Genomic DNA, 21,166 nt, shown 5'->3' with positions numbered 1-21,166 from the left:
CTTTTGACTATAGATGTAATGAAGACAAGTCTCTTAGAAGCTTAGACTACAATAACAAGAAAGACATTATATCAATAACCAGGTGATGAAATGAGCTAATAAGTGAGAGTAGTTCAAGCATATAATTGTGATATTGAAAATATAATTAAGACTTCCGAAGGAAGTGAAGGAATAATAATTAACCCTCCAAAATTGCTCACTTACAAGCAAAATTTGATGAGATTTATACCAAACTTGTTGAAGTGAAATGCCACCCTACAATTAATCTGTCTTCAGAGGAAGAGTGGGGAATGTGTGTTTTCTCAGTTGTGGAAAATTTTAGAAAAAATTATCCTGAATGGTGAAGGCTGGTGCCCTGAGAAGGAACACTGGGTGAACTCCTGTATAAAAAAAAGAAAACAGCAAACATATGGCTGCATCCTACCCAGAGCAACATGGTACATGGGAAATGGTATCTTTGCAGTCAAAAAAATTTATATGACACCTGAATATTTCAGCAGAGTAAAATCTAGGAAAAGTAGAGAAGTTACATCACTTCTTTATTTAGCATCAGTACAGCTGCTTTGCCAATGCTGAGGGTTTTTTTGAGTATCCATAAGCCTGTTGATAAAATTGTAAAGGATTGATCAAAGGACTGGATACTTTGCCTTGTGGTGAGACATTCTGGAATCCTTCTCTGTTTATCTTACCCATGGGAAAGCTAGGACTTGACCTGATCAGAGGGTCTGCATTGGGGAAAAAAGAAGCTGAAAAACTGTTTAAAAAACCAGCAGGCAAAGATTTAAAAAGGTCCAGTGGTTGGTCCTTGAAGTTCAAAATTCCACTGCGCATTTGCAAGTGTGAGTGATTAGCCCCTACGATATCTTAACAAAGGTTGTGGTGGTTTCCTTCCCACTCACAATTTAAAAATTAAGATTGAATGGTTTCTTAAATGATATGTTTCAGTAAAGCAAAAGTTCTGTGGCTTCTTTGTACAGGGCATTGGCCTAATTGTTCATAAAAATCCCCCTTTGACCTTGAATTTTAAAGTTCTCTTAAAGATAATTGCTAGAAACAAGCTAAGCTTTTTTTTTTTTTTTTTTTTTACTTGAAGTTTTCTAGTTTTCTGCCTAAAACTTTTGCTTTTACAAAGTTCTAATGAAAAATAGGTATTTTTCTTGGCGAGCTTCTGTTCATAGCCAGAACAGATGTTTTTCAACTGAAGTGAACTTGCAGTGTTGCAGTTGTAGTGCCTGGGTATACTGTGTAGTAGTGGTTTATCTGTAAAGCTGTATTTTTTGTTCAATTCCTTGGTACCCCTGAAAACATGCACAAGTGTATTTTATTGAGATATGCGTGGGATATCTTCAAAGCATTAATTTAATTCAGGATTATGAAATGTACTATTTTGCAATAAGTGCAGCATGTAGTGGTCTTTTAGTTCCTCACCTCCTCTGAGTCCCATCTGTACATCTCATGTTTACAGTGGTAAGTGTCTTGGAGACATTTCTGCTAGATCTGTACTAAAATCCAGTTACCAGCATTCCTGTGGCTGCAATCCCAGTTAGGGTGAGTGTCATTAAGCTGGCCATTGTATCAGCAAGCTCAGTTTCTGACTTCAGAGAGCTCAAAAGACCAAAGACTGCCAAAGAGAGACACAGCAACCAGATAGCAAGGGATATTAGGGACATAGTGAGTATGATAGTCTGGATCTCTAAAGAAATGTTGTTTGGGGAATGACTTTATTGCCTGTTTCTCTGCCAGGATCTTCTCTTTCTCCAACTGGTTTTGGATTAATTTGTCTATTTCAGCCTGGTTTTTACAGAAGTGTAAAAATACCAGGTTCTTGTGGTGAGCTGAAGCACCAGGTCCAAAAGAGCTTTGTGACACCCAACAAATGGGTATACAAGAAAGACACAAATCAGGAGCAGTTGGAATATGGGCTGCAGGACAATAAGATCACAGAAAATCAAATGCTCTAAGTTTTCTGGCCTACAGAACAACTTGTATTCTTGTGGGGAACAGGCTAGACTCATTTTGATTCTCTTGGGATTTCAAATAGTCATAACAACTCGCTTAAAACTGCTTCAGCAATGTGGCTTAAATACATTTGATCTAGACAAGAGTTAAAGTAATTAGCTGACATTTGATTTTACTTGATATGGATCCAAACCATGAAACTTTGAACACCCTTAGGGTTCAGAAGTGTTTCATTCAGTGTTTGGATCCTAATCTGTGCTCTCAAGCAACCTTTTGAAACTTGGTAGATTTAATACTAGATTTAAAATAAAGGCACTATATGGGGAATCAAGTCTGTAAATGCTTTTTCTTTAACTACAGAGGTGCTCTGGACTATAGTTGTAGAAGCAGAAGGAATAGAAAATGCATTACCTGTGTTAAGGCCTGTGCTTGTGTTTATATGCAGTGTTCACACCTGTGTACATTCTTATGTGGTTGTACAAAACATCACTCCTGCTGCAAGGACCTTACAGTCTTAGCAGAGAACCAGGGCAATCATGTGCTCTGAGAGCCAGAGGATGGTGCTAACTTACAGCATGTGTGCATTTTCAGTTTTGTGATGTGATGACAGCAGCACTCTGACACTGATTAACATTTGTGGCCCTTGTGGAAGAGGCAAGTCTCCATGAGGGATTTGGCTGGAGGAGACCTGCCTGCCTGGCACACAGAGATGAGAAGAGTGTGCAGGCAGAGTTGAAATAAGTATGAGTAACATTGTATTTTACATGTGATGCTGTTAGCAATCTGAAATGTGATAGACCATGTTTTATAAGCTTATTATTTTTTCTTGCAAACAAATATAGAGGGGAAAAAATAAGTTATGAAGAAATTAAAAAGGAAATGTACAGATGTTTCTGTTGAATGTGGAGGCGTTGGCTTCCTCTCCAAAGATTAATTATATGCAAACTGGAAAAGCTGTATGTGATAACAATAAATCCAATTTGCTGTCTTAAGAAACTGAGATGGGATGGGAAGAATTTGAGGCAGGGAGGATTTTGTAGGATTTAATTATGGCCTATGCATATAGGCACATTTAAGTGGGTATCTTCAAGATGGCATCCTTATGTGACCCCAAAACCAATCTTATGGTATTTGATTTGTTAATGTATATGTTCATTGTCCAAGTTGTTGGTAGATCATATCTCAGTTTTCCCTGGCTCTGGGAGAAATTGAAATAACGGAAAGAGCTTCCCATGAAGATCTGAAGAGAAAACAAGGAACAACAACGTGGAAGAAGATCGATTCAGTGGTATGCACTTTACAGAAACTTACTATATGCAAATTACCTGAAATTATTCAGTTTAATGCCAAAGCAGCACAGTGGGAACTTTTCAGATTTTTTCCAAAATTTGCTCTTTGTAATGCAACATAGAAATCATATTATCTTCCCCTTACCATTATAATTCTTCAGTGATTTTTAATTTCTTAATGTGCTAAAGAAAGAAAGAGCTAGGAGACCAACAGGGAAATTCATCAATATGTGACCATTAATTAAGTGATGATTTTGAACACTGTCCAAATTCAATGTGTGAGTTAAACAATTGTTCATTTAAGTAACAATAAATACAATATATCTGAGGATTTCAGAGCAATTTACAAGTTTTTAATCTCACAGCATTCTTATAAGAAGGTAAAAACTACAACTATAGAAATAAAAAAACAATTTTTTAAAGCTGCTCAGGAGATGAAGAAGGAGGAGTGTCCAGATGTCATGGTTTGGGAAACCTATACAATTTACAGAATTAATATATTACTGAACTCTTTAATATATCTCAAGTTGACCTTAAGCTGTGAAAGATGTGCCTGAACAAATAATAGCATAGGATAATGGAAGATCATTTTATCCTGTTAGCTCCTTTTCCATGGAACTGAAGCCCAGAGAGAAAAGGTTATCAATAAAGAACTCTTACCAGAAATAGACAGAAAAGGTTCTTGGGAAGAGGAACATGTGGCAGCAATAAAGGAAAGTTGGACGGTGGAGTCAAACTCAGACACATTTAGGGGCCAAGAAGTCAGAGTTTTCACGGAAATCCATAGGAGAAGATGGCAAAGAGACCTACATGGAGGCTTGAGATGTAACTGCTCCAGAGCCTTGCTCCATGAGATCACAGAATTGTTTAAGTTGGAAAAGACCTTTAGGATCTTTGAATACAGCCGTTAACCCAGCACTGCCAAGTCCACCACTAAACCATGTTCCTAATCACCACATCTACACATTTTTTTAATAACTCCAGGGATGGTGATTCAACCACTTCCCTGAGCAGCCCTTTCCAAAGCTTTGCAACCCTTTCCATGGAAAAAGATTTCCTAATATCCAATCTAAACCTCCCTGGCACAACTTGAGTCTGTGTTCTCTCATCATATGACTTGTTACTTGGGAGAAAAGACTGAACTACACCTTGCTACAACTTTCTTTCAGGTATTTGTAGAGAATGATGTTCTCCCTGACCCTCCTTTTCTCCACCATAAACGACCCCAGCTCCCTCAGCAGCTTCTCACAGGACTCGTGCTCCAGACTCTTCACCAGCAGCACAGCCCTTCTCTGGACACGCCCCAGCACCTCGGTGTCTTTCTTGTAATAAGGAACCAACAGAACCAACACAGGTTGTGGGGTGTGACCTCACCAGTGCCCAGCACAGAGGGACAATCCCTGCCCTGCTCCTGCTGGCCACCTATTGCTGATACAGGCCAGGATGCCATTGACCTTCTTGGCTACCTGGGCACACCCTGGCTCATGTTCAGTCACTGAGCAACTTTCCAGCCACTCTTTCCCCAGCCTTTAGCATTGCATGGGGTTGCACCTGTGACCCAGGTGCAGGACCCAGCACCTGACCTGACTGAAACTTATACTCTCAGCCTTGGTCCATAGATCCAGCCTGTCCAGATCCCTCTGCAGAGCCTTCCTACTCTCCAACAGATCAACACTCCTGCCCAACTTATGTCATCTGTGAACTGACAGAGGGTACCCTTGATACCTATGTCCAGATCATTGATAAAGACATTAAACAGGACTGACCCCAGTACTCAGCCCTCAGAGCACCACTGGTGACCAGTTGCCAGCTCTGTTTGCCACCATTCTCTAAGCCCACTCATCCAGCCTGGTGTTTTACTGAATGAAGGGTACACCCATCCAAGCCATGAGCAGCCAATTTCTCCAGGACAATGCTGTGGGAAATGGTGTCTAAGGCATTACTAAAGTCCATGTAGAAATATCTTCAGCCTTTCCTTCATCTATTATATGGATTGTCTTGTCATAGAGGAAGATGAAGTCATTCAGACAGGACTTGCCTTTCATATCACACTGACTGGGCCTAATAACATGCTTGTCCAGTGTATGCTGTATGGTGGCACGTAAGGTGATTTGCTCCATGACCTTCTCCAGCACTGAGGTCAGACTGATGGGCCTCTAGCTCCCTTATCCTCTTTCTGACTCATCTTCTGGATGAGTGTCACATTGGCCAGCCTCCAGTCAGCTGGAACCTCCTTATGACCAGTGAACGACCCTCCAGCTCCCCCAGTATCCTTGTATGGATTTCATCCACATAAAATTGCATGGGTCTAATGGCTGCTGATCATTTCCCCATGGCTCATGAAGGCTTCCTTCTGCTCTGTCTTTCAACTCAGGGGTCTGGGTACCAGAAAAAGACTGGACTGAAGAAAAGAAGACATTATGTACCTCAGCCTTTTCCTTATCCTTTGTCACTGTGTTTTCCCCCACATTCAATAAGGAATGGAGATTCTCCTTAGCTCTAGCACTGTTGCTAATGTATTTATAGAAATATTATTACTGTTACTTATGGAAATAGCAGATAAAGTTCTTATCAGGCTTTGACCCTTGTAATTATTTCCCTGCATAACTTTATGATATCCTCATAGTCCTTCTGAATTGTCTGCCCCTTCTTCCAAAGGTTATAAACTCTACTTTATTTCCTGAGTTCCTACCAAAACTCTCTGTTCAGCTAATCTTCTTTCCTCCTGGATCATCTTTCGGCATGTTGCACCAGCCTGCTCCCATGTCTTTAGGATTTCCCTCTTGAAGACTTTCTAGCCTTCTTGGATTCTATTGCCCCAAGGTAGTGGTTTTGGTGACCTCCTTCCTTACTTCCCCAAGAACCAAAAAAGTAAGATGGCAATAGTGACCTCCAACCACCACACTCCCCACAAATCTTTCTCCATTCCCAAACAACAGGTCCAGCAGTTACCTTCCCCAGTTTTCTCCCTCACCACCCCTGTCATGAAGTAATGTGCTCCCACCTTCCAGGAATCTCCTAGACTATTTTGTCTTTGCTGTGCTGTGTTTTGAACAGACATCTGGTAAGTTGAAGCTCCCCACAAAAACAAGGGTGGATAATTGCTAGACTTCTCCCAACTGCTTAGAGAATGTTTTATAATATTTTATCTACCTCTTTCTCCTGGTGGGGGGGTGGTCTGTCACAGACTCCTGCCATGATACCTGCCTTGTTGTCCTTCCCCCAATTCTTACTCACAAAAATTCAACCCTATTCTCACCATCACTAAACTCTAGAGAACCAAAACACCCCTAGCTCCACTGAGACAGCAGACTAACAGACCTTGCTAGTACCGTGTCCCTCAGGCATTGACATGCTGCTCTCACACTTCAGTGAACCTTATTCCGTTCTTTTCTCCCTTCAAATCTCTTTAAACCTGTTTCAGTGAGCCCTGTGGAAAGATCTTTTTTGTTCATTTGAGATAATTTTCCCTGTCTGTTGCCAGCAGACCTGCTGTTTTGTTCCCTTTAGCTATATCCATATGTATAGCATTTATCTGTACCCATATATATAGGTCCATGTATATGTATATATATATCTGTACATGCATATAGTAGCCTGTAGCAATATTGATGCTGTTCAGCAATTGGCCTGGCCTAAGTCAAAAATCATATACATGATTTCAACTGTTTTGAACTCCAAAAAACACTCTGAGTAGTGAAGAAGTTCAGGCATTTTGCATCCTTGCTTTTGATTTGTTCCTTTAAACTCTTTTGTTATAATACAGGTCTCTCTCAGGAACCTTGAATAAGCTGGAGGTAAAGATTTACTGAGAGTGACATCCAAAGAGACTAAAAGAGAAGTCAGAAGTCTACAGGGTTGCCCACCATGTGTTAAGCAACAATTGCTTTGGCATACATGGTCACATATTATTTGATGTGGTTACAGTAAGGCAATCCCTGCCGACAGTGAGAGGAGGGATGCATCCATGCCTAGTTCATCATTTGTTTGTTTGTCTTCTTGTATGTCTTTGAAGAAGTGAGTTGGGAATGAAAATAGTTACAAGCTGAAGTGTAGGAAAAGTTATATCTCAAGTCTTTTAGGCAACAGGAGATGGGAGCTGTTCTAGGAGTGTAAGGCTGTTGGTCTGTCAGCATGTCTCATTACAGAGGGGTTAACAGAGTGCTGAAGAATCTTTCATATACCGTGAAGGGTAAGGATTCTTTTCCCATCAAGAGGATCTCACCTAGTGAGACTGGTACCAGAGGACTCCAACACTTAGAAAGTGTCCCACTGACTGAGCTGTTTCACACCAGATTGCTTTGCTTGTTGTCCTGCCTGCCACCCACTAGGATTATTTGTGCAAGTTCGGAGTTGAATGCTGTCATGCTGAACGTAGTGAGTCCTGTGTGGGGGATGGGAGCAGAGAGAGAATTGGAATGTGGTGTGCAGATGTGTGAAGGTGAGAGTAAAGCTTATCAGCTACTGGTTCCAGAGGGTGGTGGGCTTTTCCTTGTTTTTGTTGCTGACTCTGCTGGTGAAGTCGTCAGTTGAACAACCTCAATTATCCAGCCATACAAGCTAAAAGTACTAGATCACTACATAAGGGTATGAATAATTTTAAATATTTAAAAATATAACAATTAAATGTAGGCTCTTTTGGTGAGTTGCTCCCTGGGTGGCCTCTGTTAAAAACCTCTTGAGACCCCAAAGACATTTTCCTTTGTTGTGTAATATTTTTCTTTTGTGCTCAGTAAACCAGGTTTGAACTGGCAAATTTCTGTATGTCCTGTAGCCAATTTAATATTTAAAACAGACCTGCAAAGTTATGCTGGTTTCAGGAATGTCTTGAGTCATCCTCTCTCTGCTAACCTACTGTGCTGACCCAGCACCTGAGAAGGACTGGACAATCCATGGGGACAAAGGAGAGTTCTGCAACTTTACAGAAAGGAAGAATAACAAAAGCTCATAAGAACAAAGAGTGATGTGGCTGAAGTTTGTGTTGCAGTTATCAGCCAAGTAATTTAAAAGAAAAAAAGAAAATAATCCAACAAAATCAGAGCATAGACTTGAATGCACAGCAGCTGGTGACCTAAAATGGTAACCTGCACTAAATGTGCTCCTTTGGTAATGGCATATGGTTTTCAGCCCATTTGGGGTAAAAATTTGTGGAAGAAGGCTCTTAAAACTGCTTCTCTTTTTTTTGGAAAAATTTGTCTTGATACTCAGATCAAGAAGAGTCTGCAAGAAGACAGCTGTTCTAGGACCCTGAGAGTGAGAGGACAGCACCCATTGCTAGTGCTGTACCTGTTCTGCAGAGATTTCTGTACTTGACATTGCTTGCTTCACAAATCAAAAATTGTGTTAGTGGTGCTGTTCAATTTCCATGGGCATATAATTCCATGTGCATATATCAGGATGCTGAAGTTCTTATATGTTGTTGCTGTTGTGTGCTTATGTCCTCAGCTTCAAACTAGAATCCAGCACTGCATTTTTATTTAACTTTATATTGTGAGCTTTATAAAGCTTGGTCTCTGCTTGCCCGTGCCTGTATTTTAAATGTGGATAAAATCATTAAACTGCCCTACATACAATTAAAAATGTAGAGATTGTGTTTCTTTTTATTCAGTGCCAGCACAGATGTCTGAAAGTGAGTGCGCTTTCAGAACCCTCCTTTCGAAACTTTTTGTAGTCATGCAAACGATGAGTAATGCTTTAGAGGATAGAGCACCTCTAGCCAAAATACCTCTCAAGTGATCTTAAAGTGTAATTTATCTTCTTATTTTGCAGCAAACTATGGACCAAATCCAATTTGCAAAGGTTGCTTATCTTGTTCAAAGGATAATGGGTGCATCAGATGCCAACACAAGCTGTTTTTCTTCCTGCGGAGAGAGGGGATGCGGCAGTACGGGGAGTGCTTGCACTCCTGCCCGTCGGGGTACTATGGGCTGCGAACACCAGACATGAACAGCTGCTCAAGTGAGTTATTGTTTGAACCCTACACTCATTTTTGTCGGAAGGCCATCATTCATGCTCAGTTTTTAAGATGATGTGTTGTGAAACAGAGTTGTATTTTCACAGATGTCTCAAGACAATTTTTAAACTTCTTTGCTAAAGAAGGTCCCAGTTCGTTCTGAGATATACAATATTTGGCAGATTAACTAATTGATTAATTGACCTATTTTTTATTGTTGTTATTATTTTTAGTTTAATTAGAAGGGTAATTTAGGGAAAAATATATGCTTCATGCAGATACTCAGAGTTTTAAGAAACAAATTCCCATACTATAAAAATAAAAAGGCTCCAGAATGAATTTAACATGTAGGTACCAGTCAGTAGAAACACTAATATATGGGTGGGCTTCTTGTCATATTTTTTGTTCCCACACAAATTTCAGGTGACCAGACACCTCACACCAGACACGCATTAATATGTAAGTGTTGCTAATTTAATAAAACAGATGTACTATTAAAAACAAACAAACAACCTTTCACTTTTAGTGAAACATTTTATTTGGAAATTTACAACCTGCTAATGTGCAACAAGATTCCCTGTTTGCATGTTTGTGCCTAGAAGTACAACTGTTAAAATCCACGAGTGCTCTGGTATCTCACATTATTTCACCTCAGTCTGGCAGTTGTGCTGATTTGGATCGATTTTTCCATATGCTCATATGTGGAGTATTACCCATATGGATTATTAATCATTGCTGTTACTTCTAATTCCTATTTATGGGGAGAGTGTTTTTGTCATAGTGTAACCAGAATCAGGTCACCTGACATAAGAACCTGAGGTGAGAAATAGCTTTTCTTTGTTTCCTGCAATAATCAAGTGTCTGTTAAATGTGTGGCACCTTTCCCCTAATGCTGTGCCATGTCATTGGGAGCACCGAGCTGGGAGAAAGCTGTGCTGCTTTTCACATCACACATAATCTCCAGACTCACATGAGGTCACTCAGTGGCAGTCTGGGCTGGATGAGGAGCACTTATAGCCATGCTTGGACCTGTCCCAAGCTATCCCACCTCTTTCTCCCCATTCCCTGCGTGGGCTCCATGGATATAATATTCCCAACTGCTGTGTAATGTTGCAGAGTGCCGCCTAATCTCTACCAGGTGGTTAAGTTTTGATAAAAAATTAAATGAGACATTATATGGTTTATGCATCCATTCTGTAAAGTAATTTAGAATCTTGGCCTTAAGTTTTATAACATATTTGTGAATTCAACAACTTCCCTACTTGAAATCTTTCAAAACTGGGCTGTAAATACTTCTCCATGTAAAAATGTTTTTGAATATATTTGTAGGTTTAGGAAATAGATTACAGTAATTTCACGATCACAAGCTGCACGGACTATAAACTGCATCTCCGGGTGTTGGCAAACATTTCGTTCTTTGTCCATAAATAAGCCGCACCCGAGTATAAGCCACTCTGTCGTTTGCAGCGAGGACCCGCGTGCAACAAAGTTGCCAAATAGTAACAGAACCGCGGCAGGGCGGGGTTTACCGGCTCAGCTTGGGCTGTACAGGCTCGGCCCACTCAGGGCTGCCGACGGGGCCAGGGGGCCCAGCTCAGTGGGGCTGCTTGGGGCTGGCTGCCGCTGCCACCGGGCTCGCTCACCCCGGCCCGGCGCTGCCCCATGGTGGCAGGCAGGGACGGAGCCCGCCGGCATGGCGGGCGGGGACGGAGCCCCCCCACTCCCACAGCGGCAAAGGCAGGAGGGGAAGGAGCACCCCCGCGTACCCCACGGGCCGCGGAGATGGCAGCACAGAGCCCCCATCTCTTCCCCGAGCCATGGGGATGTCAGTACAGAGCTCCCTGCCTCTCTCCCGCCTGAAGTAGGGAACTCCCCTGCCTCCCTCCCTCGCCCCGCGCTGCCGGCGCTGAGCTGGCCCCACCGGCCATGCAACACAGTAACCAATTTGTAACAATCGCGAAATCCTGGGTTTTACTGGCAGATGCTCGGCTCAGCACCCTGGCTGGCACTTCCGGGGTTGTAAATGTCAGAAAATTATTCACATATTTGCCGCTCCTGAGTGTAAGCTGCATTTCCAGTGTGGGAGCAAAATTTTAGTCAAAATGGTGCAGCTTGTATTAGTGAAATTACTGTAATTTATTTGTGTTAGACTGTACTGTGCTTGTGAAAAAGGCAAAGCAGCCTGTATTGGCAGTATTCTTTACTTTCTTGAAGAGAAAAAAATGGAAAACTTAAATGAAGAAGGTGGAGGGTTAATTTAATGTTTTTGTTTGTTTATTTTGTTTCATCACATATGAAAGTGGCCTTTTCCCCTGAATTACAGGATTGATTTTGGAAAGCATAAATGCAAGTTGTGTCTAACCCACGCTGGATGTGTTGAGCACTTGATGTTTATCTCAGCCTCATGCCTTTTGACAGTCTCCTCCTGTGAGAATAGTGATGCATTTATGTGTCCTGGTTCCCGTCTGATGATTTTTGTATTGTATATTTTTATGTTAGTATAACTGCTAACTGGTGCATTTATACATCACTTCTCGTTTTTTTCTTGGTTTGGTGATCTTGGTTTGCACATATGAAGCATTGTGGACAAGCAGATATTTTGATGATTGAAGCTGAGTTGAAATAAATATCCTTAAAAATTGAATAGGGTTCTTCCTACTTGTTCTTCTTAGGTATGCTTATAGATTCCATTGCTCAGAGAGTAATATCTCAGCTAAAATAATAAAAATTTTGGCAATATTAAAATCCTTATGGGAGTTATAGGACTTGAATTACATAAACTGAAATAATTTCTGCCCTAATAATATCTTCATAGGCACAAAAACTTTTTCACATTTTTTTACTAGAACACATTCCCATTTTTGTTAGAGAGGCTATATAACATATTTTTGTGGAAAATGTCTTGATTTTAAAATCCAAACATGGTCAGTGCCAAATGTAACACAATAAATACCACAGCCAAGTGCAGCAGCTCTAAAATGATGGAAATTTTGGATTTCAAGACAAATTTTCTTTTCTACATGTAAGCAGTATGTGTGCCTAGAATTTGCCAAATGGTTCTAGACTGTTTTTCTAGTTACAGTGAATCATGAAATTTGAGACTGCTTGTCTCTAGAAATCATTTAGTGTTTCCTGCTGGATATGATTTCCACCTCGAACACTGCAGATGAGAATGCAGTCCTTTTGGACATGAACTTGGAAGGTGTTGAATCTCTTCTGCAGAAGAATGCCCAAGCTATGGTTTGTAAATTTTCCAATAAATTTTTAATAATTAATGACTTTGAACTGAACTGATAATTTCATGAGGAAAAACAGAACTGAATTTAAAGAGTAAGATGAAACCTGCCAGTTTGGTGATTGGACTGATTAATGGATCAAGCCTATCTTGAACCTTTCAACTTAGTCCATGGCCACAGCAACGTTTATAATTTTAGGAGGAGAAACCACTCTGATATTAGAAAATACAGCTCCCTTCAGCTTTGGTTGACTACTTATTTGTTTAGGTTCTTCCTCTTTCTCCTAGTTGGGCCCAACACAGTAATCTCCCCTTCTATTCACCTACAGTAAAAACAAGATAAGGAGAAACTTTTAAACAAATTGAGCATTTATTAAACACATGTAGTTAGTTCAATGCATTAAGAAAGTTAATGAATTTTTAACAGTGTTACAAAATAGCAAGACTTCATTGATATGATTGCATGAACTATACTTATGTAGTATAGTAGAGCATATGACTCTTGGAGACTGTTGTAATTGCAATTGTAGCAGTCAGTGGGTTCAATTACCGAAAAATTCTGGAGGGAAATAGCACAGAAGGTGTTGCTGGTCAATGACAGATCAGTGCAGAGCCATTGGGCACTGTGGGATGGCAGTGTGAAGTTAAATCTGTAGCACCAATGCTGTTCTACTGAGCAGCAGAGGGATGAGAGCAGGAGTTGGAAGGAGTGAGTCTCATGGTCATGGGGACAGCCTGGGCATTGGAGAAATTATAGAAGAGTCAGACTGTTGTGTCTCCTAGTTTATCTTAGATTATAGATTAAATAACATGTTTGGAGTAGTTTATTTTCATAGGAAAAAATGAAAATAAACTGTCTTGGTGGAAATCTCCACCCAGCCTTCATTCAACCTTCACTCCACCCAACCTTCACCTACTAAAGCTTCTAAAAGATAATTATCTCAAGGACTCTGCTGTGACACACAAGGAAACTAGCGTTGCAGGTAAAGCAGAAAATATGATCTAGATGGGAATTTTGAAATATGATCAGAAGTGAAATAGGATTTATTAGTTCATTTAATGTTTAAATATGGGTTATTCACATAGGTACTTACATTAAATAGTGATAGTTCTATGGAGGGGATCCCCAATGTAAAGTGAGGCTGGCTTCCATCTGCCAAGAGTGTCTGTATCATATCATAGGGGAATTTCTGTTGAAAGTTTTCCTTTAGACCCTCTTCCACACAAACAGAAAAGCTTTTAGCATGTTACTCCCAACATGTTTTTTGAAAGCAATAGTTAAAATGTTGTTTTAAAATGTTGTGTCACTTGGATGTGAGGGAGGATTGCAAGATGCTGATTTTTCTTTTAATGTTCTGTTCTGCATCTTATCATTGGGACTACATGATTTGTAAAAACCTTGATGTCTTTTCCAGTGTCTCAGGTGGGTGGGCAAGAGGCAAATGTTTTTTCTACATATTTAAACACATAGGCTGTTTGACTCAAACATTGCTTTTAATAAAATACTTGCAGTACTCCTTGAATGTGAAAAACCAGATTAGCAATTAAGTATCTCCAGAGCAGCTCACCTAGTTTTGTCTTGCAATTCATCAATCTCAGAAAGAGACTTTGTAGGGTCACTCTGTAGACATTGACCAGGATCCTGTTCTGTAGGGACTGGTTCAATCCTTGTGGAAATCATTATTCTAAGGAAGTTGCTATAAATTGAAGTGTGAGCAAGAAGCCCAATTTGTGCTGTTTGTATGAACTTTTAAAAGCCCCTTTGAAAAATGCGAGACTCAGGAGCTGGTAGCATTCAGGTTATGTGTGGTTGTGTCCAAGCAGAGCCAGCAGATGTTCTCTTTGTCAGGGCAAGGCTTCAAACTGATGCTCACATTCCTTTTAACCATGCAAAAGTCACCACCACATGAAATATACATTTTTCTTTTCATTCAATCTACCTTATTTGTTGTCCAATGCCATGAGAAATGTGATCTAAAAAGCCTCATGTTTACTTAATTGCTAACCAAGAATTTTGCACAATCATACACACACTGTTTAAGTATTGTGGGATGCCCTGTTTTGGCCTGCTGAAGTTCAACAATTGATATTAAAATCTGTTTCATAAAGATTGGCTAAATTTGAAGTGTTGATTGGAGATACTAATTGCTATTTCAGAATAGTGACCCTATGGTTTGCGCTTTTTTTTCCCGTTATAAAAGAATTAAGAATAAATGAGTGACAGAATGACCAAAATTATTATTATATTGTTGATGAAATGAATAAAAAATCCTTCTTGCTGTAGCTTCAGATGGCTGAAGAGAGGATACAGTTAATGTAGCTTATTTAATTTTGTTAGCTGAAGAATTAGATTTTTAAAAAATTAATTATAAAATGATCATTATGTCCTCTTCCAAATGTAATGGCTTATTCTTTTTAATTTTTGATATATTTTTTCCTGGTATTTTTTGTGGGTGTATATGGTACACATATGATCATTGATTAATGTTAATTTCCAAGTTGACATGTTTTAGTATAGAATAGGATATTTCTGATGAGCCTACACCTGACTCTGTAATCTATTGCTGGTGATATTCCTCTTAAATTTTCAGATAAATACAGTATTTCAGAAAGGCAATAGTTGTTTGGTTTGGTTTTTTTTGAGGTTTTGCCTTTTTTTTTTCCTATCTATTGGTTATGGTGGATGTCTCCTAGTTGTTTAAGAATGGTTATTTTTTGTGGTTTAAGTTTCTCAATAATAGAGAGGAGTAAAATTCAGAAACATTGAGGCTTTCCACATGCATATATGTAGACATGGACATCAGATAAGCTACATGAAAGCATCCACTCAGCTATTTATAGGGTCAACTCATAGAAAAAAAATGTATCCTTCTTTCAGTGATAAATTATAAACTGAAGACAGTACGTATAATACATGCACACTTCCCAAAATAGTTTGTTGCATTGAAATTACTTACACATGAAAATAATTTATACTGAACATTCTTCCTCCAAAAGGATGTTGTTAACTCAAATATATTAAACTAGGGGTTTGTTTTATCTACAGTTTGATTTTAAAAAATAGGATTAGAAGGACATAGAGGAAAATGTGGTAAACACCGTTACCTCTAATTTCGAGATGGATTTCAGGATGACACACTATTATAGCATTTCTGACTTTGCTATTTTATTGCTTCATAAGTCCCTTCATTTTCAGTCTTACCCTAACTTTGCTGTCTCATTGTTCCTTATGACCCTTTTGATTTAGGATGCAGAATAGAAAACTGCGACTCCTGCTTTAGCAGAGACTTTTGTACCAAGTGCAAAACTGGCTTTTACTTGCACCGAGGCCGCTGCTTCAGAGGATGTCCCGCTGGATTTGCAGCCTTGGAAGAACTTATGGAATGTGTGGGTGAGTCTTCTAGCACAGCAGGGCTGCTGAGGTAGCTCTTTTGCCAGGTGGCCATATTCAAATATGGCACTAATTCATGATGATGTTCAGTGTTTCTTATCAGGAAATATTCAGCAATGAATTATTATTGATTTCTTTACAGACAATGCCACTAAATTTTTCAAAACTTTAAAATGCTGCTTCATTGGTAATGCCACTCTGTTGTGCATCAAGAAGTTCTGTTCTCTTAACTGTAAAATCTTCTTGTATGAGGATTTGCAACTCAGAATTGTTTGAAGATTTACAACTCAAAATTCGTACGATTTCAAGACTTGTGTCAGAAAATACTCTTTCTTTCAAGAGTATTGCTTGCCTTTCATGACAGAAATATGAACTTCTGAAGTTTTCAAACCCAGGTAACAACTAAATAGGATCTATATATTAGATAGACAATAGAAGTCATTTATTTTAGGAGAAGTCAGTTATTTAAGAAGTAATTATTTTAGGAGAATTTTTCAATATTTGGGACTGTCATAACATATCAAACATACCATTAGATATTCTGATTTCTTTTTGGTTGGTTTGATGCTGGCTAAAAAGATTCAGGTTCTGTAAGAGATTTTAATTTTGTTTCTAGCTTTTACCTGCTAATAGTAAAAATGTCGAGTGTTGCTTTCTAACAGTGTACAGTGTGTTCCAATTAAAAGAAAAAAGAAAAAAGAAAAAAAAAACTAAAACCAGAAGAATTGCTCACTTGTGTTTTATTTTGCTTTATCAGAAGGCTGTGAAGTGGGTCAATGGAGTGAGTGGGGAACTTGCAGCAGAAATAACAAAACATGTGGATTTAAGTGGGGCCTGGAAACGAGAACAAGACAAATAGTGAAGAAGCCAGCAAAAGACACAATACCATGTCCAACCATTGCAGAGTCCAGACGGTGTAAAATGGCCATGAGGCATTGTCCAGGAGGTGAGTGTAGCCCATGCCTGCATAATCTTTATGAGCTGAAGGCCAAATTTTGTCTCTGTTCCATCAGCCAAGACTGAAAAGCAGCAATACTACATCAGTCCTAGTCTGTATAGTGACACTCCAGGGAAACACCCAGCATGGCAGTGATCAGTCTGTGAAATTGGGTTTTTCCTGGTGTGGTACTGAGGGTTTTTCCAAGAGGAGCCTCTTGGAAGAACTGTAACAGGTTGCAGTTTGGGCTTCAGCATGGAATTGATGCTGATGGTGGAAGAACAACTTGTTCTGCACATGGCAGCAAAGATAATGCAGGTGGCACACACAGTGTTTGTGTGATGGGTATTTAAACTAAAAGAAGTTAATTACACATTGTTGGCTGGAACTATTAGCTGGAACATGTTATTTCTTTTGAATATTGTAGAGTGAGACCAGACTATGATAGATACGATACAAATAGAACAGTGATAGATATCAAGATTTTCAGCATGAAAATGCCTATTGTAATTCCCTCAAGTAAACAAAATCAAATTTCTTTATCATGGTGTTGCAAGACTGAAGCAGCGATGCTGATGCTGGTTTTTAGGCCCCAAACTGACACTCCACTGGTAGAGAGTTTCTGTTATCTTTTAAGTTGAAAAGTTTAACCTCTCAGGTATGTATCCTGACCACTTAAACAGGTTTCAAAATTTGTAGGAGAGGTGGGTGATCAGCAGGTGATAAAGATGCCATTCCTTCTGGAATCACAGTGTTAAATAAAGAATGGACTTTGAGAGATCTCTAGTCCAACCTCCTACTGCTAGCTAGGTCAACTGTGAAATCAGACAAATAAAAAAGAATACAGGGAAAAGAATCCTGAAGAAAACTTTAACATGATGAATAAGATAAACCTGAAACAGCTTAGAAAAGGTAAAGCCTTAGAAAAGGTACTTATTTAAGTTGCTTTGTATTCTTGGATTGTTGAAGAAGTCTGTCTTGGCTTGATCATTCTTCCTACCAGTGTGTATGTATGTTATACACAGTTTTATCTTATGGATATGGGTTAAATCTCTGTAAGCACCATTTTTGTCTCTAGGGTTGCAAGACATTCTGGATGAGTATATGAAGTTGATTCTCTGTTATCCAGGTTGACAGTCCATGATGTACTTTGCCTTCCCTGTCCCAGTCCCTGTATTCATGCACACATGGATGCACACCTAGGGCATAGTCACAGTGGTAGGGGGGTGCCCTGTACAGCACACTCGATCTGCAACCTAATAAACTTCTCAAAGGCACTCAGGAATGGAGCATACAAAATGAATCTCTATAGGAAACAAGAGGAAAAGGCAAAAATGAAGGCGGATTTGGGCTGCCATGGTATGTGTGTCATGGTATCTTTGTTAGTCAGCTGCCTCTACATCAAGGCAGTTACACTTAGTGCTTGCAGCCTGCTGAGTGATCCAGTTACTCCTAATAGACTCTGAAGCCCAAATGGGGTTAGTAATCAGATCAACTGAGGAAGTGTTTTACTGCTAAAATGAAAGGAAGTAAAAGGGGCCTGTGTCAAGTTCTACTAAATCTCCAATCAGTGTTTTTTTTTCTTTCTTTGTTCTCATTTGCCTTCAAATGCAGGCAGTTTAGCTTATAGTGGAAAATTTGAGAAAATTGCAGGATTTTTGCAATTCAGCTTCATGTGGTACAAACTTAGTCATTTAGGTACTCAGTGTGTATAAAGGGAGCTATTTTGTGGATGCAGCATCCAGCTTCTATCCAAACTCCTAGCAAGGAGAAATGTGGGTTTAGTCTTGATACAGTAATTTCACGAATACAAGCCGCACTGTTTTGACCAAAATTTTGCTCTCATACCGTGAAAGTGGCTAATATTCAGGTGCGGCCAATATGTGAATAATTTTCTGACATTTTCAACCCTGGGAGTGCAAACCAAGTCGGTGCAAACTGCAAAGTCGAGCTCCTGCCAGTAAAACCCTGCATTTACATGGTTGTTACAAATTGATACTCTGTTGCACGGTAGGTAGAGCTGCTCCGTGCAGGCAGCACAGGGGTGGGGAAGGCGGGGCAGCTCCCTCCTGCTTGGCCCTGCAGCTCGGCGGAAGCAGGGACAGCTCTCTCCGCTTGGCCCCACGGCTCGGGGGAAGCAGGGACAGCTCTCTCCGCTTGGCCCCGCGGCTCGGGGAAAGCAGGGACAGCTCTCTCCGCTTGGCCCCGCGGCTCAGGGAAAGCAGGGGCAGCTCTCTCCACTTGGCCCCAAGGCTTGAGGAAAGCAGGGGCAGCTCTCTCTGCTTGGCCCCATGGCTCGGGGAAAGCAGGGACAGCTCTCTCCGCTTGGCCCCGTGGCTTGGGGTGCTCCCGTCCCCGCGTGCTGCCGCCGCAGGAGCAGGCAGGCTTCATCCCCGGCTCCCATGGCCGCCGCGGGTGCCGGCGGGCTCTGTGCCCCCCCTGCTGCCGTGGGGCAGTGCCAGGCCGGGGTGACCGAGCAAAGCGGTGGCGGCGGCCGGCCCCGAGCATCCCCGCCGAGCGGCAGCGCCGAGCTGGCCCACCCAGCCCTGTCGGCAGCCCCGAGCCCTCATGGCCCGAGCCGAGCCAGTAAACCCTGCCCTGCCGCGGTTCTGTTACTATTTGGCAACTTTGTTGCATGCGGGTCCTCGCTGCGAACGACAGAGCGGCTTATACTCAGGTGTGGCTTATTTATGGACAAAAAACGAAATGCTTACCAACACCCGGCCATGCGGCTTATACTCAGTGCGGCTTGTATTCGTGAATTTACTGTAATTTAGTTATGATACAAATTATTCAAATTGTTGTAAATAATTTGAGAAGTGTGTCTAAGTGAGCCATATTATTCAAGAATACTGTATCATGCTCATGTAACTATGTTAGTTTGGAGCTATCAAACATTCATATCTTTTTATGTCATATTTGCTTAGGTTGTTTCAAATTTTCTTGTCCAGCAATTCAGGTCACTGCTTAAAGATTTGCATCTCAAATTTGTCTTTTCAAAGACACAGTTGCTTTTCTGAGAGTGAGTATATTTATTGCCTAGTGTCCATATTGTCTCTATATTAAGATCCCTGATCAAATCTTTGCTTTTTTTTCCACCACATATCAGGAAAGTTGTTGCTGCAAATATGAATTTAGTGTAGTACTTTAATGCAGTACTCTTTCATGGGCTCTAGTAAATCCTAAAGATTACAGTCCTGTCCTCCCATGGTGTGGAATTCCCTGCATCTCTTTTCAGAGATAAAAATAAATGTGTACAAAACTGCGGGTTTGAATTCTCCACACTGAATACAGTGTTTAATACTGTTTCTGGGCCATCATGGAAAACACCTCCCAGAGGATAAACTCCTTTCTCTCTCCTAAGAAGCTCCTGAGAAAGTGTTAGTGGTATTTTAAGTGCCTGGGGTAAGTCTTCCCCAGACCTGGTAATCTCTGCAGGTGAGGAAACCACAGAGGCTGCCCTTTACACAGCTCCTGCTTTGTAATATGTTTTAATTTATACTACATACAGGGCTGGTCTATGACCCTGTTTCTTTATCATCTTTTAGTTAGCAGGTTGCCCCATTAGACACTCAAAATGTTTTATTGCCTGTTTGATCTCTGTGACATAGTGGGAGGCACAGACACAGGTTACAGGTTCTGGCTGCAAAGGAAGAGATTCTGTGTCTTTAAAAATATGGTGTTTTCCTAATGTTAGGAATTTTGTAACTGAACTTTTAAACTGAGGAAATAAGAGAAAAAAATTGTAAGGTTAGCACTTCTGGGAGACTGAAAAACCATAATCCCCTGTAAATATTAGTTGAGAAGCTGTTAAAAAATCCTTTCATCCTAATATTCTCAGTACATGAACTCACACAAATGTGGAGAATAAGTATTGGATTATACAGCTAAGATGATTGAAGATTGTGATGGATTAAGCTGAGCACAGGAAGTAAGGATATTTTTGGTAGAATAAGGTCAAATAAAGTGCTTTTGTCATGTGCTTTCTACTTCTGTATATTTTAAAGTTGCTATTCATGGTCCACACTACAGGGAAACATCCAAAACAGATTTTTGTGCATTTGCAGTAGAAGGGGAGTTACTTTCTGTTTTCCTACTATTTCAGTTTCATATTTTTAAGGTGTTACCCAGCTCCTGTTTCTTTATCACTTTCTCAGTATCTGCAGAGTTGTAGAGATATAAGCTGGAATACTAGTGAAAGATGATTTAACTTCTTTCCTACTGAAGCCAGCAACAAAAGAATAACATTGATTTCATATTTGTTACTTAGAGATATTTTCTTAGTTTCAGTGGTTATTGATTTAACTGTTATTACTGTATGGAAATGTCATACTTGTATATCTGTTAATGTTATGTAAGTTACCCTGTGGCTTGACAGTAATGTGAATTCTACTTTGAGAGG

The 21,166-nt window shown here is 40.2% G+C and overlaps 1 protein-coding gene across 1 annotated transcript in view; it reads left to right on the top strand.

Moving 5' to 3' along the window:
* LOC117009237 (R-spondin-2-like) overlaps positions 1–21,166 on the top strand; it is a 105,597-nt gene that overhangs the window by 46,774 nt on the left and 37,657 nt on the right. Inside the window, exons 2-4 of the mRNA XM_033083816.1 lie at positions 9,018–9,206; positions 15,684–15,827; positions 16,585–16,773. Coding sequence (XP_032939707.1) covers positions 9,018–9,206; positions 15,684–15,827; positions 16,585–16,773 — 522 coding nt within the window. The remainder of the gene's footprint in view (positions 1–9,017; positions 9,207–15,683; positions 15,828–16,584; positions 16,774–21,166) is intronic.

This window comes from Catharus ustulatus, chromosome 1 (genome assembly GCF_009819885.2).
Source record: "Catharus ustulatus isolate bCatUst1 chromosome 1, bCatUst1.pri.v2, whole genome shotgun sequence".
NCBI classification, from domain to species: domain Eukaryota; kingdom Metazoa; phylum Chordata; class Aves; order Passeriformes; family Turdidae; genus Catharus; species Catharus ustulatus.
The sequence above is the reverse complement of the archived record's forward strand: the minus strand, read 5'-3'. Positions and strand labels throughout refer to the sequence as shown.